The sequence below is a fragment of the Engystomops pustulosus genome, chromosome 8 (assembly GCF_040894005.1).
Source record: "Engystomops pustulosus chromosome 8, aEngPut4.maternal, whole genome shotgun sequence".
Lineage (NCBI taxonomy): Eukaryota > Metazoa > Chordata > Amphibia > Anura > Leptodactylidae > Engystomops > Engystomops pustulosus.
In genome coordinates this window covers 17,425,495-17,453,448 of record NC_092418.1, presented here as the reverse complement: position 1 = coordinate 17,453,448, position 27,954 = coordinate 17,425,495, and the positions used below count along the sequence as shown (strand labels likewise).

Genomic DNA, 27,954 nt, shown 5'->3' with positions numbered 1-27,954 from the left:
AGTAAATGATAAATCTCTAAAATCTGAATAATCTGGATAAAATAATATTTATTATTTACATCTGTCACACACTTATACTGTGGATAATACTACTGAAGCTGGACAATTCCCCTTCTATGTGGACACTCAGTCGTCCATTGCCTTGACCAGGTAGCCATTGAAGATGATGTAGACGTCGGTGTCATCATTGTACAGGGCGTTCTCTCGTTCTCTTTTGAACATGCGCACCCAGACCTCGTCCTTGTCCCTCAGCTGGAGCATGAGGCTCTGGCTCTGCATGATGCTGCGGTCACTGGGTTGTGCGTACAAGATGGCCGTCTCTTCGTTGTTCTTCATGATGTGCAGATAGGTCTCCTTTAGGTTCCAGGTATGTACATTGAGGTTGAAGTAGTAGATGCCAGGGACGTAGCAGACAAAGGTTCCTGAGAACATGTTGAAGTGTTCGTAGAGGTTCACGAAGGCCGTGTCGAACACAACGGTCTGGAAATATTCGGTGCTGTGTAAGGACTTACGACGAGCCACCGAGAAGGCTGCATACTGGATCTTGCAAGAATTCCCGGGTGGACCTGTTTGACCCTTTTGACCCTTCATCCCTGGTTGGCCTTGGTGTCCTCGTTGACCTTCTTTGCCTGAGATTCCTGGTGGTCCTTTTCCACCAATTTCCCCCTTTTCTCCTAGAATAGGGAAGTGAATGCATTATTTTTTTGTTTGGGGGGGGCTTCCAAGACATAACGCATAATAACTCGGCCAACGGACCCTCAAAGAGAAGGAAGAAGATTGTCAGGAGGTGTCAAATTGTATTATCAACTGGTTGCTCGCCCTTGACATATATCCAATGAATGTTGGCCTATTGCACATTGGATGGTCAACTGTTCCCACCAAACTTGGCCTGTCCCACTCATGGTCATCTACTATACTTATAACATGAACTTTTTTGGACCAGGAGAGATCATGGAGCTACAGGAATTCATTTTAAAGACTCTCCTCTAGGACAATTCATTGAGATAAGTTCTGAGGAACATCACAGGAGATGGGTTCCTTCTGGACACCTGCCTATATCTAATGTACAGAGCAAAGCTGTGTGAGGACATGACCCCAGTACAATCCTGGAATATAAATCCATATTTAACAGTCCTGCTGCTACTAACTAATTACACAAAAGTTTGATACCTAACACTGACTGCATTTAAAGGAAATCTACCACCAGGATGAAGGATTGTAAACCAAGCACACTGACATACTGGTCTGTGCCCTCTCTGCCAAGATCCGCTCTTACATTAGCTCAGTATGCAATTGTTTTTACAAAAAAAGGGATTTAAAAATTATGCAAATGAGCCTGCTTGGGCTCCATAGAAGCAGGAGCCCCTCATACCCCATCATTTGCATAATATTTCAAGCCTCTTTTTGTAAAAACAAGGGAATAAGAAGCTAAACTAAAAGTGGATTCTGCTAGAGGGGGAACATACCAGTATGTCAGTGTTCTTGGTTTACAATCCTTCATCCTGGTGGTAGATGCCCTTTAAGGATAATTGACGTGACCTGGAATTTCTGCCCCCATGTTGTAGCTATGCTGTAAAATGAATGTAGTCTTACCCTTAAGAATGGACATTTCTATACGAGGCTGGACTCTTGGCATTGGATATACAGCATATTCCTTCACTTTGCTTTTCTTGGGGGGCTCTGCAGGCTCCTCCGAGGGGCCACAACAACGGACACATGATGGGTTTCCAACTTCTTGCAGTAGGTACGTTCTTGGCGCAGCAGCATCAGCCGACACCAGACACGTCAAGACGAACAGCACAGGGAAATACATCACAGCTCCTTCCTGCAATAAAGAAATGAGGTCATAATAAAAATCCCTACTTCTCCCTGCCACCACTAGGGGGCTGATCTGTATACATCTCTTACCTGGGGCAATAAGAAGCATATACAGAGCTGTATACGGATGGAATGGTGGGAAAGGGACTTATAACCCTGAAAAAATTCCTGTACAAATATGTTTTGCAGATGTGACTGTATTACAGGGACACATACTTCCGGCTCAAATGTACAAGTCATGTTTCTTTTTTCGGATCACACAATCCAGATGTTGCAGAACATTTTTAAAATTGTAACTTCAGTACATTTTTGTTTTGCAATGTTAAAAAAAAAATGATCTGGAATTTAAACCAAAAACACTTGAAATGTTATACTTAACACTTAAAGGGGAACTCTCATTTGTACGGAGCAGTCATATGGCACCTCTAGAGGCCTGATGGCCACATTGTACCTCCCCATTCCGTTCACAAAAACACCCTTGATGGTTACAGAAAGAAAAAACTATTACAGTTTTCTTAGAACAGAGATCAAGATTTAAAGGGGAAGTCCATTAAAAACCACCTTTTGAAATAGCAGCAACAAGTGAGTTAATGAAGTTGGACCTCACCTATTTATAACATATAAGAAAGAAGAGGATTTGTAAATCTCCAGAATCCCTTTGAACAATGTCCAATCACTAGAAATTCTCAAATATCTGAACAAGCCATGCAGAACTTACTGTTGTGTACATACTTCTTCTACTTCTTCACCCTTTAGACTTTTGAGGAACGGAAAGCCTTTCTGAGAATCAGTGCAGCTGCTCAGGGGCGGTGCCTGACAGAAATTGTTTCATTGGTTCATTCTTTAGCTGCTCATGTTAAGTACCGCCCCCTAAGAGCCAGGATAAGGTTGACTATGCTCTATAGGCTCCCAGGAGAGAACTTGTTTCATAGACATCTGGGTGGTCCAGTCTGAAGGTTCAGAAAAAAGCAACGGAACTTGGAGGAGGAGGTCAAAAAGTTCCCCTTTAAGCCCGTTTTCTACAGCTTCCTTCATCTCCATCGTGTCGTTGTAGCACAGCCAACATGTGCTTTTCTTTCTGATGTCCTCCATCCATTCCTAGACAAAACCCGCCCCAACATCCAGGAGATAAATATTTTACACCCCCACCTACCTCGGTTTACAATATCCTTTCATACTACGTTCTACCTTAGCCGTGATTTGCCCCGGGGGCAGCTGTGCGCTGGCTAAGAAGACCGGTCTGTGGGAGTTCAAACATCTTCCAAGCCGTTTAGCTGGAGGACAATTTCCTTTAGATCTCATCTGCTTCAGATTGAGGTCTTTGAAAGCAGCCGAGACCTCATCCACTCCTAGCGGGGCCCTTTAAGGCGACAGCGCCATCGCTGTCCAGGAGCTAATCCTCGCTATTTCGGCAAGTTTCTCCTGTTCAAAGATATCTCAAGAAAAGTTTGAGTTTCCTCCAAGAAAGAAGGAATTTTATGGAGAATAACCTTTGGAGTGCGGTTTCCGCTTGCTGCGCGCACGCCGGCTGCATGTGAATAAGACAAAGGAGGGGGAAGGGGGGTAAACAGGTTGTTCCTTCTCCCCGCTGTTCCCATCTTCCATTTGCAGAATTTCTTCTTCATGTTCATAGACAGAAGAAGGTTTGATGCGGCTCCAAATTACTGGAGGGCAGCAGTAAAATGCTAAAGTTACTTAAAGGGGCGGTAACTCAAGGCACAAAGTACACTGCAGAACTTTCTGCAAAGTTTCGAAGACTGAAACTGGTCCACAACTTCCTCATCGCCTCCAGGTTCCAAATATTATGGATTCATATTCACTGCTCTAAAAATTTGCCAAAAAAATTATCAGGAGTCCAGAAATTTACTTTCATCCTATTGTCCTACTGTGAAACTGTTGTTCAACTTTCCGGGATGGTCTCTAGTTTTGAGGGGCAGTCTCAAAAGGCATATCCTAGAAAAAGAGGAGGAGGGGCTTGTGAAACCCTCCCACAGGGGGCGGTCCTATTCCCACTTAGAGAAGACTAAGACATCTGTAAAGTTGGTCTGTATGTATTGTGTATTATAATTTACCATAAATATTTGGCTCCCTCTAGAGGTGGTCCCCAGCACTGAATAACTTAAAGGGGTTGTCCATTCATCAACATTTTATTAATAAACTTCTTAATATTGCTATAAAATCATGGAGAAGTCATACTCGCCTTACTGACCTCTTGATTCTGTGATGTCAGCGGGACCTGTGATCGCTGTTCTGACAAAATTGGTGTCTGGCCAAACCCTTTAGAAACTCTGTATAGGCACCAGCTCTCCGATCACTGTATAGAAGTCAGAATTTTGGACCTAATATAGGAATACAAGACCCTGGAGGACTAGACATGTCATTGTTGCATATAACCTGTAGGGGCGCTGCATCAAACATCAATTATATGTCAATCACTAGAGGTCCCACCAGCAGTGACCTTATGATAAATATATTATCAGGAACCTTCAAAGTAAAGAATCCCTTTAAGTAAAAAAGTAGATGTGTTTGGAGAGGTTTGGATCTTCACCGGCTGCTGAGATGATGAAATGTCACTTCTTACAGACAACTAATTACAGAGGAGTTGTTTTCTGAACCCAAGGTCAACGACTTCACATTTTTGTCCAGATTAGTTTTGTAGTCATGAACTCAGCGCATCCAGGACGGAGGTGAAGTCCTCACATGATCCAAGTACAACTTTTTACCGAAATTCCTCCTTGGTCTGCTTCTGTCCAATGAACCACTAAAAGTTAGAGTTATATATGTCATCCTCTCGCACATACAGAGTCCAGACCCCAGACCGTATCCCCCCCCAGACCTCCTAAACTTGATTAGACGCACTAAACTATTTCAGACCCCAGACCCTCCAAACACAGAACAACTTAACGATTGCAGACCCAAGACTATGCCCCCGTAAACATGGATTCCTAAAGAATTACAGGCCCTCATGAGACTCCCTAAATAATTACAGAGTGTAGACGTTGCCTTCATGGACACAGAACTCCTAAGTGAAGACCCATCATCAGTCCTTCTAAATAATTGCAGACCCCAGACCATACCGACTAAATACAGACCCCCTATACATTTATAGACCCCTCATTAGACCCCCAAAACAATTTCAGACCCCAAACCCTCTAAATACAGATCTCTTAAACAATTACAGATCACCACCAGAACACCTAAGAACAGACCCTCTAAAACTTTACAGACCCCAGAACAAACAGTCATATTTTTCTCCTTTGTGGCTCTCCTACAGGGGTTTCAAGACCTTCTGACAAATGATGACATCATCAGAGGTCCTTGACTCAAAGCTTTTACAGGTGATGTCACAGAGGTCCTTCAAAAAAAGCTTTTACAGGTGATGTCACAAAGGTCCTTCAAAAAAAGCTTTTACTGGTGATGTCACAAAGGTCCTTCAAAAAAAGCTTTTACTGGTGATGTCACAAAGGTCCTTCACAAAAAGCTTTTACAGGTAATGTCACAGAGGTCCTTCAAAATAGCATTTACAGGTGATGTCACAAAGGTCCTTCAAAAAAAGCATCCACAGAAGATGTCACAAAGGCCCTTAAAAAAAACATTTACAGGAGATGTCACAAAGGTCCTTCAAAAAGCATTTACAGGTGATGTCACAAAGGTCCTTCAAAAAGCATTTACAGGTGATGTCACAAAGGTCCTTCAAAATAGCATTTACAGGTGATGTCACAAAGGTCCTTCAAAAAAAGCATCCACAGAAGATGTCACAAAGGCCCTTAAAAAAACATTTACAGGAGATGTCACAAAGGTCCTTCAAAAAGCATTTACAGGTGATGTCACAAAGGTCCTTCAAAAAGCATTTACAGGTGATGTCACAAAGGTCCTTCAAAAAAACATTTACAGGTGATGTCACAAAGGTCCTTCAAAAAGCATTTACAGGTGATGTCACAAAGGTCCTTCAAAAAAACATTTACAGGTGATGTCACAAAGTCCTTCAAAAAAGCATTCACAGGAGATGTCACAAAGGCCCTTCAAAAAGCATTTACAGGTGATGTCACAAAGGTCCTTCAAAAAAACATTTACAGGTGATGTCACAAAGGTCCTTCAAAAAAGCATTTACAGGTGATGTCACAAAGGTCCTTCAAAAAAGCATCAAGCATCTTTAAGAAAATGTTTTTGAATTTCTTATACATTTTTTGGTCCCCCATCCTCCCAGCATGACTTCATCTGTTGTTCCGACACAATTCAGCCCCTTAAGGGAACAGCTGCTAGAGACAGAGGACAGAACATTTGTGAGAATTAGGAAGCACAGAAGCGCTGATGGTTGATAATTGCTCTTACACCTCTTCTGGATCGCACTTATTGTATGTATTAGTCTCAGTGGCCAAGAGGGAAACTGGTCAAAGGTGATGGAACTTGGCATTTGAGAACATACAAATGGTCTACACCAGTGACCTGTGATCTTGGACTCCGGAGCTTCAAAAAGCATTTACAGGTGATGTCACAAAGGTCCTTCAAAAAAGCATTTACAGGTGATGTCACAAAGGTCCTTCAAAAAAGCATTTACAGGTGATGTCACAAACACTGGCGTAACTACAGTGGTAGCAGCCATAGTAGCCGTCATACTACCTGACATACTAAAGAGTGGAGGATGTGCACCATTATATACATATTATGCTGCACACAGTACAGCATAACATATATATCACATACCGGTATATGGGATGTATATATGCTCTATATGTATGTGTGAGTAAATTAATATGTATATTTTTATTAAGTGAGAAGTGGGGTCCCATCAGGGGCGTCGCTAGGTCAAAAGATCCGGGGCTTGTGCCCCGGATCTTTTGGCTGGAGCCCCGGCTCTCCCCTGTGCATCCTCCTCTCTCTCATCACGATCTCCACAGATGGTGATGAGAAGGAGTGCAGTCACTGTTTTCCCCAGCAGGGGCTGCAGCCTCTGGAGGAATAATACTCTGAAGGACCTGTGATGATGTCATGGAGGGTCACATGACCTGCCGGGGAAACACACAGTGAACACATAGACCTGCATCATTGAGGTAAGTGGGGCTGTGTGAGAGACATTACTTACTGGGGGGGGCTGTGTGAGAAACACTACTTACTGGGGGGGCTGTGTGAGGGACATTACTTACTGGGGGGGGGGGCAGTGTGGGGGACATTACTTACTGGGGGGGGGGGGGGCAGTGTGGGGGACATTACTTACTGTGGGTCCTGTGTGGGAGACATTGCTTACTGGGAGACATTGTGGGAGACATTGCTGTGTCCGCATAGTAAATACTTTGAGAGTCTGAACTCACAGTATAGAATGGCTTCTACAGACATCGGGCAGGGAATCCTTTTCAGAGAAGTGTCGGGCTTAGCGGAGAGAGCAGGGACCACGTCATCAGCTTCAGATCAGATCTGTCCATATATGGTCACTGCATCTCCTAGGCTTCCCCAGAGCAGACATCGGGCAGGGAATCCTTTTCAGAGAAGTGTCGGCTTAGCGGAGAGCAGGGACCACGTCATCAGCTTCAGATCAGCATCTGTCCATATATGGTCTCTGCATCTCCTAGGGTTCCCCAGAGCAGACATCGGGCAGGGAATCCTTTTCAGAGAAGTGTCGGACTTAGCGGAGAGCAGGGACCACATCATCAGGTCAGATCAGCATCTGTCCATATATGGTCACTGCATCTCCTAGGGTTCCCCAGAGCAGACATCGGGCAGGGAATCCTTATCAGAGAAGTGTCGGGCTTAGCGGAGAGCAGGGACCACGTCATCAGCTTCAGATCAGCATCTGTCCATATATGGTCACTGCATCTCCTAGGGTTCCCCAGAGCAGACATCGGGCAGGGAATCCTTTTCAGAGAAGTGTCGGGCTTAGCGGAGAGCAGGGACCACGTCATCAGGTCAGATCAGCATCTGTCCATATATGGTCACTGCATCTCCTAGGGTTCCCCAGAGCAGACATCGGGCAGGGAATCCTTATCAGAGAAGTGTCGGCTTAGCGGAGAGCAGGGACCACGTCATCAGCTTCAGATCAGCATCTGCCCATATATGGTCTCCAGGGCTTCCCCAGACACAAGCTCTTTATTTAATTAAATTACATAAAGTTTTGGCCAGGCTGAGATTCGAACCTGGGACCCTCTGCACTGTAGACAGGAGCTTAACTAACGGAGCTATAAGCCCAGCGATACAGAGCTGAGGATTTCTGGTAACTAAGAAGTGTTATCTGCCATTTACACTGTGACACAGACTAATGCACTGATATATAGAGAGGGATCTTCTCAGAGGTTATTATTGTAATTATTGAGACTATTATTATTATTATTATAAATTTTATTATTTTTATTATTATGGAGACGATTATTAATAATAGTAAAAAATAATAATCAACTAAATAATAATAATAATAATAATCTCCATAATAATAATAATAGTCTCAATAATTACAATAATCTCTGAGAAGATCCCTCCCTATATACCAAGGCATTAAATCTGTGTCACAGTGTAACAGTAGTCATAGTTCTTAGTTACCAAAATTCTACACGTAAAGGAAACCTACCACCACAAATCTACCTATAAAGGTAGATCGGGTGGTAGGTGAATCAATGGGACGTGAGGATAGCCCTTTTAAGGGCTAATCCTCACGTCCCCGCACTTTTTTGTAAACTTTTATTACCCTAATATGTTAATTTTGTTATGCGGCTACTTGGGCGTGGAGTAGCCGCATCTGAGATTACACGAGGCGGCTACTCCACGCCCCGGTAGCCACTTTACCCCTCCTACTCACCATGTTCGGCGCGCAGCTGCTCGTAGCTGCGCGCCCTCGTCCGCCGATCCTGCCGTCTGCGCATGCGCAGAACAGCAGGCCCGCGCCTGTGCAGCCCCGGCTTCGGAGCGGTGACCGCGGAGTAGCCGCCTCGTGTAACCTCAGATGCGGCTACTCCACGCCCAAGTAGCCGCATAACAAAATTAACATATTAGGGTAATAAAAGTTTACAAAAAAGTGCGGGGACGTGAGGATTAGCCCTTAAAAGGGCTACCCTCACGTCCAATTGATTCACCTACCACCCGATCTACCTTTATAGGTAGATTTGTGGTGGTAGGTGCCCTTTAAATAAGCACAGAGGCTATAGCTCAGTGGGTTGGGGCACTATGTCATTATTGTACATGGACACTGTAGGTTCTAGGTTCAAATCCCATTGAGGATAATAATTTTTTTTTTTATTGAGATGATTTTTATTATTATAATATGGCTAAAATTTTGGGCGTGGTCAGGGAGTGATTGGGGGTGTGGCTTAGGGGGATCGCCATTTTGTCTCTCTTTCCCTTTGACAAATGTTGGGAGGTATGTGTGGGGGGGACATTACCTACTGTGGGTCCTGTGTGGGAGACATTACTTACTGGGGGGGGGGGGCGGCTGTGTGTGGGCACATTACTTACTGGGAGGGGGGCTGTGTGGGGGACATTACCTACTGGGGGGGCTGTGTGGGGGCACATTACCTACTGGGAGTAGCTGTGTGGGGGCACATTACCTACTGAGGGTAGCTGTGTGGGGGCACATTACCTACTGAGGGTAGCTGTGTGGGGGCACATTACCTACTGAGGGTAGCTGTGTGTGGGCACATTACTTACTGGGAGGGGGGCTGTGTGGGGGACATTACCTACTGGGGGGGCTGTGTGGGGGCACATTACCTACTGGGAGTAGCTGTGTGGGGGCACATTACCTACTGGGAGTAGCTGTGTGGGGGCACATTACCTACTGAGGGTAGCTGTGTGGGGGCACATTACCTACTGAGGGTAGCTGTGTGGGGGCACATTACCTACTGAGGGTAGCTGTGTGGGGGCACATTACCTACTGAGGGTAGCTGTGTGGGGGCACATTACCTACTGAGGGTAGCTGTGTGGGGGCACATTACCTACTGAGGGTAGCTGTGTGGGGGCACATTACCTACTGAGGGTAGCTGTGTGGGGGCACATTACCTACTGAGGGTAGCTGTGTGGGGGCACATTACCTACTGAGGGTAGCTGTGTGGGGGCACATTACCTACTGAGGGTAGCTGTGTGGGGGCACATTACCTACTGAGGGTAGCTGTGTGGGGGCACATTACCTACTGATGGTAGCTGTGTGGGGGCACATTACCTACTGAGGGTAGCTGTGTGGGGGCACATTACTGGGGGTAGCTGTGGGGGACATTTTGGGGGTGATTGTATGGCGGACATTACTGGTGGTAGATGTATGGGGGTCATTGCTTTGTGGCTGTTGGGGACCGTTACTGGGGGGCTGTGTGTAGCACGTTACTGGGGTTATCTGTGTGGGGAACGTTACTGGGGGGCTGTGTGTAGCACGTTACTGGGGTTATCTGTGTGGGGCACGTTACTGGGGGGCTTTGTGGGGGACATTTCTTGGGGCGTGTTCACACGTGGCACTAGAATAGGCCTCAGTTTGATCTCATTTGCGTTTCTAGTGAGACCAGTGTGATGCAAACCTCACAGTATTTGGGGGGGATTGTTGGGGGCAGCAGCAGGATAACACTGTCCAAGATGTAGGGACAATGGGGAACATAAGGTGTGGTGATGTCTAATGGAGAAGATTGAGGATGCGTCACCTGCAGTCACTGGAGGGAAAAAGTAGGGATTTCTTCTGTGGTTTCTGTAGCTGTATACACTGTCAGGTTGTTATTGGCACAAGCACATGTGAGGGGGTTATGTACAGGGGGGGCATTACTAAAAGTCTGATACACATGCATTGGGGCCCGTGCCCCGGATCTTTTTCCTCCCTAGCAACGCCCCTGGGTCCCATGCAGAAGCCTGCTATGGGGCCCTGCTTCTCCTAGTTACGCCACTGCTCACAAAGGTCCTTCAAAAAAAATAGTTTCACATATCAAATCAATTTTCTGGCTTACTTGTTCCACTGATTGCTGTTTTTAGTACCCAACTTGTTGGGCCTGTAGGTACAAGTCCTGTTATCCAGGTGCCAGGGGACAATTGTCAATGAGCTGCTAAGCCTTGGCCTGGGGACGTAGAGAAAGGATTACAGCATCAAAATAAACTTTGTACCGGCTGAATACATGGACTCATAACTTAAGTGTCCCAACGAATGGTGGTCGTCTCCACTAGAGGACATTATAGGTTGTGAGTGATGGTCCGGTCATCAATTTAGGGGCAAAGTAACATGTATGGTGCCCAGACCAAGATAAGTTCTCTGGCTCCTTTTCTATAGTCTTAGGAAGAAGACATAAGAAGACAATCAATCCAAACACCAGAATATTTATGATCCAAGACATGGCCTCGAGACACGTCAAGTGGTGCCAAGATTTCACAACTACCGCAATTAAAAAACAATCAATGTTATCCTACAAAAATGTCCTTAAGAAAAACATTTTAAAGGAAATGTTTAATGGGAATAGATAACCCCCAGCCAAGACATTTATCCCCGGTCTTATTAATAGGGGATGTATCTTTCGTGGACCAACCCCTTTAAGTATTAGGTTGTCCAATGTAGCATTGCCTGCCGGGGAAGCTTCAGCAGCACTGGCTCCTCGGCTGTGTGCATCAAGCATCTTTAAGAAAATGTTTTTGAATCTCTTATAAATTTTTTGGTCCCCCATCCTCCCAGCATGACTTCATCTGTTGTTCCAACACAATTCAGCCCCTTAAGGGAGCAGCTGCTAGAGACAGAGGACAGAACATTTGTGAGAATTAGGAAGCACAGAAGCGCTGATGGTTGATAATTGCTCTTACACCTCTTCTGGATCGCACTTATTGTATGTATTAGTCTCAGTGGCCAAGAGGGAAACTGGTCAAAGGTGATGGAACTTGGCATTTGAGAACATACAAATGGTCTACACCAGTGACCTGTGATCTTGGACTCCGGAGCTTCAAAAAGCATTTACAGGTGATGTCACAAAGGTCCTTCAAAAAAGCATTTACAGGTGATGTCACAAACACTGGCGTAACTACAGTGGTAGCAGCCATAGTAGCCGTCATACTACCTGACATACTAAAGAGTGGAGGATGTGCACCATTATATACATATTATGCTGCACACAGTACAGCATAACATATATATCACATACCGGTATATGGGATGTATATATGCTCTATATGTATGTGTGAGTAAATTAATATGTATATTTTTATTAAGTGAGAAGTGGGGTCCCATCAGGGGCGTCGCTAGGTCAAAAGATCCGGGGCTTGTGCCCCGGATCTTTTGGCTGGAGCCCCGGCTCTCCCCTGTGCATCCTCCTCTCTCTCATCACGATCTCCACAGATGGTGATGAGAAGGAGTGCAGTCACTGTTTTCCCCAGCAGGGGCTGCAGCCTCTGGAGGAATAATACTCTGAAGGACCTGTGATGATGTCATGGAGGGTCACATGACCTGCCGGGGAAACACACAGTGAACACATAGACCTGCATCATTGAGGTAAGTGGGGCTGTGTGAGAGACATTACTTACTGGGGGGGGCTGTGTGAGAAACACTACTTACTGGGGGGGCTGTGTGGGGGACATTACTTACTGGGGGGGGGCAGTGTGGGGGACATTACTTACTGGGGGGGGGGGGGGGGCAGTGTGGGGGACATTACTTACTGTGGGTCCTGTGTGGGAGACATTGCTTACTGGGAGACATTGTGGGAGACATTGCTGTGTCCGCATAGTAAATACTTTGAAAGTCTGAACTCACAGTATAGAATGGCTTCTACAGACATCGGGCAGGGAATCCTTTTCAGAGAAGTGTCGGGCTTAGCGGAGAGAGCAGGGACCACGTCATCAGCTTCAGATCAGATCTGTCCATATATGGTCTCTGCATCTCCTAGGGTTCCCCAGAGCAGACATCGGGCAGGGAATCCTTTTCAGAGAAGTGTCGGCTTAGCTGAGAGAGCAGGGACCACGTCATCAGGTCAGATCAGCATCTGTCCATATATGGTCACTGCATCTCCTAGGCTTCCCCAGAGCAGACATCGGGCAGGGAATCCTTTTCAGAGAAGTGTCGGCTAGCGGAGAGCAGGGACCACGTCATCAGCTTCATATCACCATCTGTCCATATATGGTCACTGCATCTCCTAGGCTTCCCCAGAGCAGACATCAGGCAGGGAATCCTTTTCAGAGAAGTGTCGGGCTTAGCGGAGAGCAGGGACCACATCATCAGGTCAGATCAGCATCTGTCCATATATGGTCACTGCATCTCCTAGGGTTCCCCAGAGCAGACATCGGGCAGGGAATCCTTATCAGAGAAGTGTCGGGCTTAGCGGAGAGCAGGGACCACGTCATCAGGTCAGATCAGCATCTGTCCATATATGGTCACTGCATCTCCTAGGGTTCCCCAGAGCAGACATCGGGCAGGGAATCCTTATCAGAGAAGTGTCAGCTTAGCGGAGAGCAGGGACCACGTCATCAGCTTCAGATCAGCATCTGCCCATATATGGTCTCCAGGGCTTCCCCAGACACAAGCTCTTTATTTAATTAAATTACATAAAGTTTTGGCCAGGCTGAGATTCGAACCTGGGACCCTCTGCACTGTAGACAGGAGCTTAACTAACGGAGCTATAAGCCCAGCGATACAGAGCTGAGGATTTCTGGTAACTAAGAAGTGTTATCTGCCATTTACACTGTGACACAGACTTACTGCCCTGATATATAGAGAGGGATCTTCTCAGAGATTATTATTGTAATTATTGAGACTATTATTATTATTATTATAAATTTTATTATTTTTATTATTATGGAGACGATTATTAATAATAGTAAAAAATAATAATCAACTAAATAATAATAATAATAATAATCTCCATAATAATAATAATAGTCTCAATAATTACAATAATCTCTGAGAAGATCCCTCCCTATATACCAAGGCATTAAATCTGTGTCACAGTGTAACAGTAGTCATAGTTCTTAGTTACCAAAATTCTACACGTAAAGGAAACCTACCACCACAAATCTACCTATAAAGGTAGATCGGGTGGTAGGTGAATCAATGGGACGTGAGGATAGCCCTTTTAAGGGCTAATCCTCACGTCCCCGCACTTTTTTGTAAACTTTTATTACCCTAATATGTTAATTTTGTTATGCGGCTACTTGGGCGTGGAGTAGCCGCATCTGAGATTACACGAGGCGGCTACTCCACGCCCCGGTAGCCACTTTACCCCTCCTACTCACCATGTTCGGCGCGCAGCTGCTCGTAGCTGCGCGCCCTCGTCCGCCGATCCTGCCGTCTGCGCATGCGCAGAACAGCAGGCCCGCGCCTGTGCAGCCCCGGCTTCGGAGCAGTGACCGCGGAGTAGCCGCCTCGTGTAACCTCAGATGCGGCTACTCCACGCCCAAGTAGCCGCATAACAAAATTAACATATTAGGGTAATAAAAGTTTAAAAAAAAGTGCGGGGACGTGAGGATTAGCCCTTAAAAGGGCTATCCTCACGTCCCATTGATTCACCTACCACCCGATCTGTGGTGGTAGGTGCCCTTTAAATAAGCACCGAGGCTATAGCTCAGTGGGTTGGGGCACTATGTCATTATTGTACATGGACACTGTAGGTTCTAGGTTCAAATCCCATTGAGGATAATAATTTTTTTTTTTATTGAGATGATTTTTATTATTATAATATGGCTAAAATTTTGGGCGTGGCCAGGGAGTGATTGGGGGTGTGGCTTAGGGGGATCGCCATTTTGTCTCTCTTTCCCTTTGACAAATGTTTACCTACTGGGAGTAGCTGTGTGGGGGCACATTACCTACTGAGGGTAGCTGTGTGGGGGCACATTACCTACTGAGGGTAGCTGTGTGGGGGCACATTACCTACTGAGGGTAGCTGTGTGGGGGCACATTACCTACTGAGGGTAGCTGTGTGTGGGCACATTACTTACTGGGAGGGGGGCTGTGTGGGGGACATTACCTACTGGGGGGGCTGTGTGGGGGCACATTACCTACTGGGAGTAGCTGTGTGGGGGCACATTACCTACTGGGAGTAGCTGTGTGGGGGCACATTACCTACTGGGAGTAGCTGTGTGGGGGCACATTACCTACTGAGGGTAGCTGTGTGGGGGCACATTACCTACTGAGGGTAGCTGTGTGGGGGCACATTACCTACTGAGGGTAGCTGTGTGGGGGCACATTACTGAGGGTAGCTGTGTGGGGGCACATTACTGAGGGTAGCTGTGTGGGGGCACATTACCTACTGAGGGTAGCTGTGTGGGGGCACATTACTGAGGGTAGCTGTGTGGGGGCACATTACTGGGGGTAGCTGTGTGTAGCACGTTACTGGGGGGCTGTGTGGGGGACATTTCTTGGGGCGTGTTCACACGTGGCACTAGAATAGGCCTCAGTTTTATCTCATTTGCGTTTCTAGTGAGACCAGTGTGATGCAAACCTCACAGTATTTGGGGGGGATTGTTGGGGGCAGCAGCAGGATAACACTGTCCAAGATGTAGGGACAATGGGGAACATAAGATGTGGTGATGTCTAATGGAGAAGATTGAGGATGCGTCACCTGCAGTCACTGGAGGGAAAAAGTAGGGATTTCTTCTGTGGTTTCTGTAGCTGTATACACTGTCAGGTTGTTATTGGCACAAGCACATGTGAGGGGGTTATGTACAGGGGGGGCATTACTAAAGTCTGATACACATGCATTGGGGCCCGTGCCCCGGATCTTTTTCCTCCCTAGCAACGCCCCTGGGTCCCATGCAGAAGCCTGCTATGGGGCCCTGCTTCTCCTAGTTACGCCACTGGTCACAAAGGTCCTTCAAAAAAAATAGTTTCACATATCAAATCAATTTTCTGGCTTACTTGTTCCACTGATTGCTGTTTTTAGTACCCAACTTGTTGGGCCTGTAGGTACAAGTCCTGTTATCCAGGTGCCAGGGGACAATTGTCAATGAGCTGCTAAGCCTTGGCCTGGGGACGTAGAGAAAGGATTACAGCATCAAAATAAACTTTGTACCGGCTGAATACATGGACTCATAACTTAAGTGTCCCAACGAATGGTGGTCGTCTCCACTAGAGGACATTATAGGTTGTGAGTGATGGTCATCAATGTAGGGGCAGAGTAACATGTATGGTGCCCATAGTGGTTCTGCTAAGTCCTCCAGACCAAGATAAGTTTTCTGGCACCGTTTCTAGACATAAGAAGACAATCAATCCAAACACCAGAATATTTATGATCCAAGACATGGCCTCGAGACACGTCAAGTGGTGCCAAGATTTCACAACTACCGCAATTAAAAAACAATCAATGTTATCCTACAAAAATGTCCTTAAGAAAAACATTTTAAAGGAAATGTTTAATGGGAATAGATAACCCCCAGCCAAGACATTTATCCCCGGTCTTATTAATAGGGGATGTATCTTTCGTGGACCAACCCCTTTAAGTATTAGGTTGTCCAATGTAGCATTGCCTGCCGGGGAAGCTTCAGCAGCACTGGCTCCTCGGCTGTGTGCATCAAGCATCTTTAAGAAAATGTTTTTGAATCTCTTATACATTTTTTGGTCCCCCATCCTCCCAGCATGACTTCATCTGTTGTTCCAACACAATTCAGCCCCTTAAGGGAACAGCTGCTAGAGACAGAGGACAGAACATTTGTGAGAATTAGGAAGCACAGAAGCGCTGATGGTTGATAATTGCTCTTACACCTCTTCTGGATCGCACTTATTGTATGTATTAGTCTCAGTGGCCAAGAGGGAAACTGGTCAAAGGTGATGGATCTTGGCATTTGAGAACATACAAATGGTCTACACCAGTGACCTGTGATCTTGGACTCCGGAGCTTTTGCAGAAACTTCAGCCGTCAGCAAACTGTGAACGGAAGATGCAGCTTTGTTGACTGACCTAGACAATGCACTTGGGGACATGGGGATCTCCATAAGAAAGGTCTTGGTGGAATTCCAAGTATGAAGGCATCAGCACCTATAAATGTGTCTCCAAACATCTCCTAGGCCAACCCTGGTAACTAGCCTGAGACTTGTGGAAGTAATCCCCCAGCTTCAGTAACAGATGGAAGAGGAGTCCTCCAGATGACTTGGGGCGTTCAGGATCAGCCATGGTCTAATTAGGAAGGACAGATTAACAAATGTTTCCAAGGACAGAAGGTTATATTTGTTGACTTGTCCCATTTCCTTGACTACAGAAGATCTATTACCTGTGGTCACCAGATGTGGGAAGTGATTGGTCTACTGTGTGGCCGGAGAACTAGCCAGATAGTGGAAATGTTTGTCATGATTGTAGAGACCTTCAGACCAAACTTACTTATGGTCATTGAAAATTTGGGCAGCACTATTATACAGAAAGAAAAATAGGATGAGAAGGTGAGATCAGGTGAACCTCTAGAGGACTAGAAGGTTGGAGGAGATGCTGAGGTCAGCCCATGGTTATGGTTTTCAATGAATTGTCACTCATGTTATGCAGAACCTGGTGGAAAAGCCACAAGGACAGAAACACCAAGAGGATGGCATGGTCTTTGGTCATGGCAAATATTGGAGTGGCCACTCGGAAGAGCATGATGACTCTATGCTGACATTGCATGAAATTCGACAATAGTCAATACAAGATCAGACCCCAAATCATTACAGATCCCATAACACCTAAATAGATACCCCAGACCTCAGACCAGACCCCTAAAAATAATAGACCTCAGACCAGACCTATTAAAAACAGACCCTCCAAAAAACTACAGACTCCACACCAAACACTTACATACAGTCTTCTCTATGCAGTTCTCACGGTTCCTTCAGGACCTGCAAAGTGAACATCACATCATCAAAGGCCCTTCACTCCACTAAGCATCTGTCCTGATCAGATGCTATATTTGGTTGGCTAAAGGACCTTGAAAGAATGTCATGAAGGTCATTTAATAGAGCTGATTCCACAATCCAGTTGACATTTGATGCAATTCACAGTCACAACGAAACAAAAAATCCAGTATCCTGTCCCAAAATGTGGTCATAAACTAGGTCAGTGGTGGAGAACCTAAGGCGCTGGTGTCAAAGGTGACACTCACTCAAGACCAGGGAGGTGTGGACAGCTCTGGGTTATCATGGGACCTTCTTCTCCAGTCCCCGCGATTCTTCCTAGACAGGGGACACTGGAGGGAAGTTACAATGATAATCCGAATTTCTCCTCTATCTACTGTATTGGTGTCCTCTGGACATCAATACGATTGATAGCTGTGACAGAGCAGAGAGCAATAACTTACTGCTTAACTTTCTGTGTTGGCAATTTGCGAAAAGATAAGTGGGTTTTGGTTGTATTTTGGGGGCTTGGTCGCCATCACTGGACTAGGTGAACACCATCAATGCTTGGATAAGGTCACCATGAAACCAGGAGACCAGAGAAGACTGAGGAGGTCTGGTTTTCTAAGTAGCACAATTTTTCGTAGCCTACAGATCTCAGCCTCCAGCTGACAGGGCATGCTGGGAGTTGTAGTTTGACGACTTGTACAAGTTGGAGATCACTGCCATAGCCTGAGGGTTCATGGTTGTATCTGTAGGACCTTCTCCTCACAGCTGCGGATCTAGAGGCAGCTACAAAGACTCCGCGGCCGTCGCTCACCGAGATGAAACAGCGGAAGCAGAAGAGAATTCCTTACACGTCCTTCAAAGAGATCGGCTACTGCTACATATGGCGGGGGCAGAAAACTTTAATATTAAACAGACAGCGGAGGCCTGACAACTCAGATTTAACCCGAGGGGACAACGAGTGCCCAAAGTCAACCCATGCAGCGACCAATTATGTAGTTTTGCCTTGAAGTGACCACCCAGACAAAAGAGAACCTGTCAGCAGGTGTGACCATGTAGACTGCAGCCAGTGTTATGCATTGTCCCTGGAGAGATGTGTAATCAGACCTTTCTATATGTTGTTAGTAGCAGCAGGACTGTGATATATGGATTTATATTCCAGGATTGTACTTGGGGCATGTACTCACACTGCTGTGCTCTGTGCTCACTGCAGCCAGTGTTAGATATTGTCCCTGGAGAGATGTGTAATTATTTTTTTTGTGTATGTTAGTAGCTGCAGGACTGTGATATATGGATTTATATTCCAGGATCGTGGCACTGGTGGTATGTACTCACACTACTGCTAGATATTGTCCCTGGAGAGTTGTGTAATCTTTTTGTGTGTATGTTAGTAGATGCAGGACTGTGAAATACTGTATGGATTTATATTCCAACACTGTAGATTCCCCAAGTGCACTGGTGTGTCCTCACACTGTTGTGCTCTGTGCTGCCTACAGTGTTAAGTCCCTGGAAAAATTGTAATCATACCTTTGTGTGTCTGTTGTTAGTAACAGCAGTACTATGAAATATGCACTTGGGGAGTGAGTTGATCCACAGTCCATCCCCTCTGTGATGAGTAAATGTAATAGCAGGTTGTATAGTACAACAGTCACTCAGAGCAGAGGGGAGGGGCTGTGTATCAGTTTAGTGCAGTGAGTTAAGAGCACAGCAGTGTGAGGAAATGCCCCAAGTTCACTTGGAAAGACTACAATCCTAGAATATCAATGCATATATCACAGTCCTGCTGCTACTAATAATATACACAAAGGTCTGATCACACATCTTTCTAAGGACAATATATAAAACAGAGAGCACAGAGCACAGCAGTGTGAGGACATGTCCACATGCTACAGACGTAGAATATAAATGCATATATCACAGTCCTGCTGCTACCAATAACATACACATAGTTTTGATTATACATCTCTCCAGGGACAATACCTAACACTGACCGCAATCTATATAGTCTCAGCTGCTGACAGGTTCCCCTTTAACAATTCATGTTTTTCCCAGGATTGAAATTCCTGGGAAATTTTGTGGCCGTTCCCGCACTTCTTGGTGTGGTGCTTCCTAATGTCCCGTGAGCACATGATCAATGACATTTTCAAAACTTTAGTTAATTTTTGTTTTGTTTGTTACATTAACCCCTATTTTTTCTTTTTTTTTTTTAACCCTTTGCATTCTTCCGATGATACGGATAAGAACCCTGCCCTCTCGGAGTACTGGAGTCCTGGATTTAGAGGACTGTAGCTTTAAGAGACATAAAAAAAAATCCAAACAACAAAAACTTTCAAAGCAGCAACAAAGTCTAAAACATCCCACAACGACGAAAGCAAAAGTAAAAAGGAATCCCTGTGGCCTTAGGGGTCCACAAAGAGACATTTGGGGACTTACGGTTGGGAGCCCCCCCTGTGGTTCTCCTGACCTGATCCGTCTTGTGTTTGCAGTTTGCTCGGTTCCTAACAAAAGACATTGTCAGATTCCTTGGACTCCACCCTTGGTGTCGGGGTGGGAATATAGATGACGGCCTGTGTGTGTGTATGATGTGTCGTAGATGATGCCCCCTCCCTGTGGTCTTACCTCTTCTCCTCTGCAGGGGATTGTCTTCTGCTCAAGGTCTGAAGTTTCTCCAGGAACTTAGGATTCGGCTGCCAGAGATTCCTGAGGACACATGGCAGAGCCGTCCTGGAGGGAGAACTGGAAAGTGTTACATTTGGCTCTCACGTGTGAATTTGCTTCTTCTTCGATCATTGGCCCCATCTCCTTCCTGGCCCGAGGGGCAAATACAGAGACAGAGACAGATACAAACCCTGAGACTGCTGAACCTGGTGCCGAGGACACGGCCCCCCACATCCACCCCCTCACACTTGTCACTGCACGACACTCACCTGACATCTCTATTTACTAACTTAGAAGAACCAAGTTAAGGACATGTTTGTACAGGACTACAACAAAATGGCCGCCATCTTTCATAAAAACAGAACCACGGCCTTCCAAAGGATCTGTGTGTGGTACTGCAGAGCAGCCTCATTCACTTTAGTGATCTGTAATACCAGACACGGCCTGAAGATAAGAGTGGCGCTAGATAATTGCTGGACAGCAGCGTATTGTATAATGCATGGGACCGCAGTTCTCAGGAATTGGTGGGGCTCGGATCCTGACTAGATACAAGCAGATTTGAATATCGGGCCGCCTGACCTGGACTTTTTACTGGGTTGGCTGTTCGGCCACCAATAGCCAGGGAACAGCCAATCCAACACTACGTCCAGTTCAGGTGACCGAACCCTAACAACGGGACCGCTCACCTCTAATCCTGACCAATCAGCAAGTTATCTACTATACTGTGGTTAGCTGGCAACTTTACATGACCAAAATAAACTAGTCCTGTCAAATTGTGTAAGTGTATGTTGTTAGTAGAAGCAGGACAGTGAAAAATTGATTTGTATTTCAGGATTGTAGCACTAGGGGGCACGCCTCACACTGCCGTGCTCTTAGTTCTCTGCATTTAGCTGCTACTTACTCCCACCCTTCTGCTTTGTGTAATAGGCTTCTGGTTGAGCACTACAGCAGTCACTCCATGTAAAGGAGAGGGGCTTTGGAAAAGTTCATTGCAGAGAGTTACGAGCACAGCAGTGTCAGCACACCTCTCCCTGATGAACATGTAAAAGATATAATCCTGAATATATAAATCAATTTTTCACAATCCTGCTGCTACTAAAAACCGCTAAACACCATGGTTGGTGGGGAATGACACAAATGTTGAATCATGCCGTAGGGGAGACACACTCCCTATAAGATTTTAGACCCACGTCCCCAAGAATCTAGGGCCCAAGTTCCTCTCAAGCTAAGCCCGATACATTTATGGAGTGAAGCTAGAAGTATAAGGGTGCGGACACTAATGGGAAGGGAGTGGGAGCTTAGCTGCAGTACTCAGCACAGCCATTACACAGTGGATGGAGCTGTCGCCTTCTTGTAGTTCCAGTGTCATAGCTGCTGTTATAAGCCATATATTGGGGGTTCTTACTGCAAATATTTGCACACATTTGAGTGTGATGAGTGTCCCTTGAAGAGTCACAGGGGACCCTCCGAGCCAGACTCACCTGAGGACCAGTAGTGAGGTTCAGGCTTTGGTCTCACAGGCGTCTGCAGCAGTATTCCTCAATCCCAAAACATGTTGATGGAGCAGTACATGGCGGGGCTGGCCGGGGGCGGTATCTCCCTGCGAGGTCATGCGGGACGTCCATGATTGTTGTGTTATGTTATAAATAGCCATGATAATGGGACAAAGCTGCAGCGGGAGACTGGACGAGGCTGAGAGCAGATCCTCAGCCGTACACTGACATGTCTGTGCATATATTGCTGAGCAGGATAAGGAGCTATCACTTTTTTTCCTCAAATTTTGAGATCTGCCAAGTAGCTGTGAGGACTCATCATCATTAACCCATCCCTTAATGTGGTGGAGCTGGACGTCCCATGACCTTGAATACCAATCACCCCCCACAAGATCAACATGTCCCACCTCATCAAAATGTCCTCTGGACCAAAATTGTTGCTATTTTTCTTAATTTTCTGGGAAAGTTTGTGTCTTTTTGGCATGTAAAGGAGCGGGGTTTTGCTAATTTGGTTTGACATGCTCCTCGGGGGCGGGACTTAAGTGTTACCAATTTATAGAAATAGTAGACCAGCTGGAAATCTATACTTTTTGAGATGGATGTAGCCCTATGGGATATATGGAACCTCTGAGATATTATTTGTTCGATCTGGCATTGTGAGTCCAGTGGGTGGAGTGAGTATGTAAAAAAACTCCCACTCAGTAGGACCACCCCCTGGATCCCTAAGTGCACAGGAAATAGGAGTATATAGCAATGAATCTCAAGCTACACTAAATATTTTCCTATAAAACTATATCAATTCCAGTGTCTTTATAACCTGAGGTTTGTCGGTTTTGCCTGGAGTGCCCCTTTAAGCTGACGGTGTACCTTCAGTATAAACACATTCCCTTGTGTATCCAGAGACTTTATTGTTATATCCACAACAACCACGTCCTGTCTTGTCCCCTGTGGCATTAACAGTGAGGCACAGGCTGCGCCGCTTTCTACGAGAGGCAGGTACATCGCCAGTTTGTCTAAACTCCACCTTAAAGTGGGCGTTCCAAGTTTGATGCAGAAGCATTTCTTGTTGTGTTTCAACAAGCTTTATTGATCTACAGACAAAAATGTAATTTCTTTTTTAATTTTGTGTATGTTTTACATTTATACACCATATATATATGAATAAAGTGCAACACCCCTGCCAATGTATAGGCAAGGGGGTAGTTGCGAATAGGGCCACTCTGGTAATTGTGGGCTCCGGCTGCCTCCAGGCCCCAAGAAAAGGCTAAGCCCCGGTGGGGGATGTTGCCAAAGCATGATGTGAACACAGTCTTATCCACAGCAGCTTGGCCTGTCCCTATGGCACAGCAGACTAATTGGCTCTTTTATACAGAATGTGTCCCTGTTGCCAAGACATGGATGATATTTTCCAGGATAATCCGAGTGTTTCTGTATTCATGAAGTGACAATAGTCTATACCACAAGTCAGGGAAGACCACACAAGAAAACAGAGACACCGACATAACTGGGAGAATGACAAAGGCTGCGGGAATGTGATACACAACATTCCATACAAATTTCCTACTATATAATGCAAAATAACACAGCTCAGCAATTAAAGGGCAACTCCATTCAATATGGATAGCAACACCAAATGATGCCAGGGTTACTAAATGCTAAGAAAATCACAAACATGTAGGTTTCGTAGCAAACATTGCTCCCATAATGCTCCATAATGCTTAGATGCAATTATCAGTGGGAGGAGCTTATGTGCTTCAGTGCTCTTTGTCGCCCTCTACTGAGTAATTAGTATTAATGCATAAAACCAGAGACCCTCAAAGCCTTTGGTTGTGATGGAATTGTCCTGTATAGTGGTCAAATTATCATCAAATCACGGGCTGTGCGGCTGTCTGTGGAAGGATTTTCTGTATGGCGGATAATGGGGAGCCACAGGTGCAACTTCTCTGTATCATATTATTTTATGTATCGGAGACGGGAAACTTATCAGCACAGACTCATCTATTGTCTATGAAAGGATTTTCTAGATTGCAGTACAATTATCAGTAAACCACAAGCTGCATTGCTGTTTATACAAGAATTTTCTGCAAGGAAGGCCGAAATATTACAAGTGACCCCCAGGCTCCACTGCTGTCTATGAGAGGATTGTCTTCAATGGAAGCAGGAGCATTACCATATGTTCTACCGCTGTCTATGAGAGGATTTTCTTCCTCTCATAGACAGTGGTAGAAGCTGTGGCTCCCTGGTAATGTTACAACTTCACATGAAGAAAATCCACTCATAGACACGTAGAAGCTGTGGCTGTGGCAATGGAAGTGGGAGCATTGCTATGGATCCACCAGTTCTACTACTGTCTATGAGAGGATTTTCTTCATGTGAAGGGGGTACATTACCAGGGAGCCACATGTTCTACCGCTGTCTATGAGAGGATTTTCTTCATGTGAAGGGGGTACATTACCAGGGAGCCACACGTTCTACCACTGTCTATGAGAGGCTTTTCTTCATGTGAAGGGGGTACATTACCAGGGAGCCACATGTTCTATCACTGTCTATGAGAGGATTTTCTTCATGTGAAGGGGGTACATTACCAGGGAGCCACATGTTCTACCGCTGTCTATGAGAGGATTTTCTTCATGTGAAGGGGGTACATTACCAGGGAGCCACACGTTCTACCACTGTCTATGAGAGGATTTTCTTCATGTGAAGGGGGTACATTACCAGGGAGCCACATGTTCTACCGCTGTCTATGAGATGATTTTCTTCATGTGAAGGGGGTACATTACCAGGGAGCCACACGTTCTACCACTGTCTATGAGAGGATTTTCTTCCTTTGAAGTAGTAACATTACCAGGGAGCCACATGTTCTACCGCTGTCTATGAGAGGATTTTCTTCATGTGAAGGGGGTACATTACCAGGGAGCCACATGTTGTACTGCTGTCTATGAGAGGATTTTCTTCATGTGAAGGGGGTACATTACCAGGGAGCCACACGTTCTACCACTGTCTAAGAGAGGATTTTCTTCATGTGAAGGGGGTACATTACCAGGGAACCACACGTTCTACCACTGTCTATGAGAGGATTTTCTTCATGTGAAGGGGGTACATTACCAGGGAGCCACATGTTCTATCACTGTCTATGAGAGGATTTTCTTCATGTGAAGGGGGTACATTACCAGGGAGCCACATGTTCTATCACTGTCTATGAGAGGATTTTCTTCATGTGAAGGGGGTACATTACCAGGGAGCCACATGTTGTACTGCTGTCTATGAGAGGATTTTCTTCATGTGAAGGGGGTACATTACCAGGGAGCCACATGTTCTACCGCTGTCTATGAGAGGCTTTTCTTCATGTGAAGGGGGTACATTACCAGGGAGCCACATGTTCTACCGCTGTCTATGAGAGGCTTTTCTTCATGTGAAGGGGGTACATTACCAGGGAGCCACATGTTCTACCACTGTCTATGAGAGGATTTTCTTCCTTTGAAGTAGTAACATTACCAGGGAGCCACATGTTCTACCGCTGTCTATGAGAGGATTTTCTTCATGTGAAGGGGGTACATTACCAGGGAGCCACATGTTGTACTGCTGTCTATGAGAGGATTTTCTTCATGTGAAGGGGGTACATTACCAGGGAGCCACACGTTCTACCACTGTCTAAGAGAGGATTTTCTTCATGTGAAGGGGGTACATTACCAGGGAACCACACGTTCTACCACTGTCTATGAGAGGATTTTCTTCATGTGAAGGGGGTACATTACCAGAGAGCCACACGTTCTACCACTGTCTATGAGAGGATTTTCTTCATGTGAAGGGGGTACATTACCAGGGAGCCACATGTTCTATCACTGTCTATGAGAGGATTTTCTTCATGTGAAGGGGGTACATTACCAGGGAGCCACACGTTCTACCACTGTCTATGAGAGGATTTTCTTCATGTGAAGGGGGTACATTACCAGGGAGCCACATGTTCTACCACTGTCTATGAGAGGATTTTCTTCATGTGAAGGGGGTACATTACCAGGGAACCACACGTTCTACCACTGTCTATGAGAGGATTTTCTTCATGTGAAGGGGGTACATTACCAGAGAGCCACACGTTCTACCACTGTCTATGAGAGGATTTTCTTCATGTGAAGGGGGTACATTACCAGGGAGCCACAGCTTCTACCACTGTCTATGAGAGGATTTTCTTCATGTGAAGGGGGTACATTACCAGGGAGCCACACGTTCTACCACTGTCTATGAGAGGCTTTTCTTCATGTGAAGGGGGTACATTACCAGGGAGCCACACGTTCTACCACTGTCTATGAGAGGCTTTTCTTCATGTGAAGGGGGTACATTACCAGGGAGCCACACGTTCTACCACTGTCTATGAGAGGATTTTCTTCATGTGAAGGGGGTACATTACCAGGGAGCCACAGGTTGTACTGCTGTCTATGAGAGGATTTTCTTCATGAGAAGGGGGTACATTACCAGGGAGCCACATGTTCTACCACTGTCTATGAGAGGATTTTCTTCTTGAGAAGTTGGAACATCACCAGGGAGCCACATGTTGTACTGCTGTCTATGAGAGGATTTTCTTCATGTGAAGGGGGTACATTACCAGGGAGCCACACGTTCTACCACTGTCTATGAGAGGATTTTCTTCATGTGAAGGGGGTACATTACCAGGGAGCCACACGTTCTACCACTGTCTATGAGAGGATTTTCTTCATGTGAAGGGGGTACATTACCAGGGAGCCACACGTTCTACCACTGTCTATGAGAGGATTTTCTTCATGTGAAGGGGGTACATTACCAGGGAGCCACATGTTCTACCGCTGTCTATGAGAGGATTTTCTTCATGTGAAGGGGGTACATTACCAGGGAGCCACACGTTCTACCACTGTCTATGAGAGGATTTTCTTCATGTGAAGGGGGTACATTACCAGGGAGCCACATGTTCTACCGCTGTCTATGAGAGGATTTTCTTCATGTGAAGGGGGTACATTACCAGGGAGCCACATGTTCTACCGCTGTCTATGAGAGGCTTTTCTTCATGTGAAGGGGGTACATTACCAGGGAGCCACATGTTCTACCACTGTCTATGAGAGGATTTTCTTCCTTTGAAGTAGTAACATTACCAGGGAGCCACATGTTCTACCGCTGTCTATGAGAGGATTTTCTTCATGTGAAGGGGGTACATTACCAGGGAGCCACATGTTGTACTGCTGTCTATGAGAGGATTTTCTTCATGTGAAGGGGGTACATTACCAGGGAGCCACACGTTCTACCACTGTCTAAGAGAGGATTTTCTTCATGTGAAGGGGGTACATTACCAGGGAACCACACGTTCTACCACTGTCTATGAGAGGATTTTCTTCATGTGAAGGGGGTACATTACCAGGGAGCCACACGTTCTACCACTGTCTATGAGAGGATTTTCTTCATGTGAAGGGGGTACATTACCAGGGATCCACATGTTGTACTGCTGTCTATGAGAGGATTTTCTTCATGTGAAGGGGGTACATTACCAGAGAGCCACATGTTCTACCACTGTCTATGAGAGGATTTTCTTCATGTGAAGGGGGTACATTACCAGGGAGCCACATGTTCTATCACTGTCTATGAGAGGATTTTCTTCATGTGAAGGGGGTACATTACCAGGGAGCCACACGTTCTACCACTGTCTATGAGAGGATTTTCTTCATGTGAAGGGGGTACATTACCAGGGAACCACACGTTCTACCACTGTCTATGAGAGGATTTTCTTCATGTGAAGGGGGTACATTACCAGAGAGCCACACGTTCTACCACTGTCTATGAGAGGATTTTCTTCATGTGAAGGGGGTACATTACCAGGGAGCCACAGCTTCTACCACTGTCTATGAGAGGATTTTCTTCATGTGAAGGGGGTACATTACCAGGGAGCCACACGTTCTACCACTATCTATGAGAGGCTTTTCTTCATGTGAAGGGGGTACATTACCAGGGAGCCACACGTTCTACCACTGTCTATGAGAGGCTTTTCTTCATGTGAAGGGGGTACATTACCAGGGAGCCACACGTTCTACCACTGTCTATGAGAGGATTTTCTTCATGTGAAGGGGGTACATTACCAGGGAGCCACAGGTTGTACTGCTGTCTATGAGAGGATTTTCTTCATGAGAAGGGGGTACATTACCAGGGAGCCACACGTTCTACCACTGTCAATGAGAGGATTTTCTTCTTGAGAAGTTGGAACATCACCAGGGAGCCACATGTTGTACTGCTGTCTATGAGAGGATTTTCT

The 27,954-nt window shown here is 45.8% G+C and overlaps 1 protein-coding gene across 6 annotated transcripts; it reads right to left on the bottom strand.

The window, feature by feature from the left end:
* Nucleotides 1–28: 28 nt before the first annotated feature.
* C1QTNF8 (C1q and TNF related 8) lies at nucleotides 29–21,812 on the bottom strand. Of its 6 annotated transcripts, none has more exons than XM_072119939.1 (5): nucleotides 20,463–20,475; nucleotides 20,155–20,259; nucleotides 20,000–20,033; nucleotides 1,594–1,825; nucleotides 29–674 (listed from the first exon to the last, which is right to left on the bottom strand). In XM_072119939.1, the coding sequence occupies exons 4-5, from the start codon at nucleotides 1,811–1,813 to the stop codon at nucleotides 127–129; spliced, it is 768 nt and encodes a 255-aa protein (XP_071976040.1). In that variant the 5' UTR covers nucleotides 1,814–1,825; nucleotides 20,000–20,033; nucleotides 20,155–20,259; nucleotides 20,463–20,475; the 3' UTR covers nucleotides 29–126. The 6 variants fall into 6 exon arrangements, with proteins under 6 accessions (XP_071976040.1, XP_071976035.1, XP_071976039.1 ...); XM_072119934.1 differs by lacking the exon at nucleotides 20,463–20,475 and adding an exon at nucleotides 20,384–20,441; XM_072119938.1 differs by lacking the exons at nucleotides 20,000–20,033; nucleotides 20,463–20,475 and adding an exon at nucleotides 21,675–21,812.
* Between the last annotated feature and the right edge of the window lie 6,142 nt (nucleotides 21,813–27,954).

What these genes read in the sequence shown, in the direction of transcription:
- C1QTNF8 (XM_072119934.1), bottom strand. Translation starts at nt 20,427, where the DNA reads ATGTGGGGGGCCGTGTCCTCGGCACCAGGTTCAGCAGTCTCAGG. An exon ending in TCCCCTGCAGAGGAGAAGAG is followed by an intron (nt 20,034 to 20,154) that starts GTAAGACCACAG and finishes GTCTTTTGTTAG; the next exon opens with GAACCGAGCAAACTGCAAAC. An exon ending in GCAAACACAAGACGGATCAG is followed by an intron (nt 1,826 to 19,999) that starts GTCAGGAGAACC and finishes TCTTTATTGCAG; the next exon opens with GAAGGAGCTGTGATGTATTT.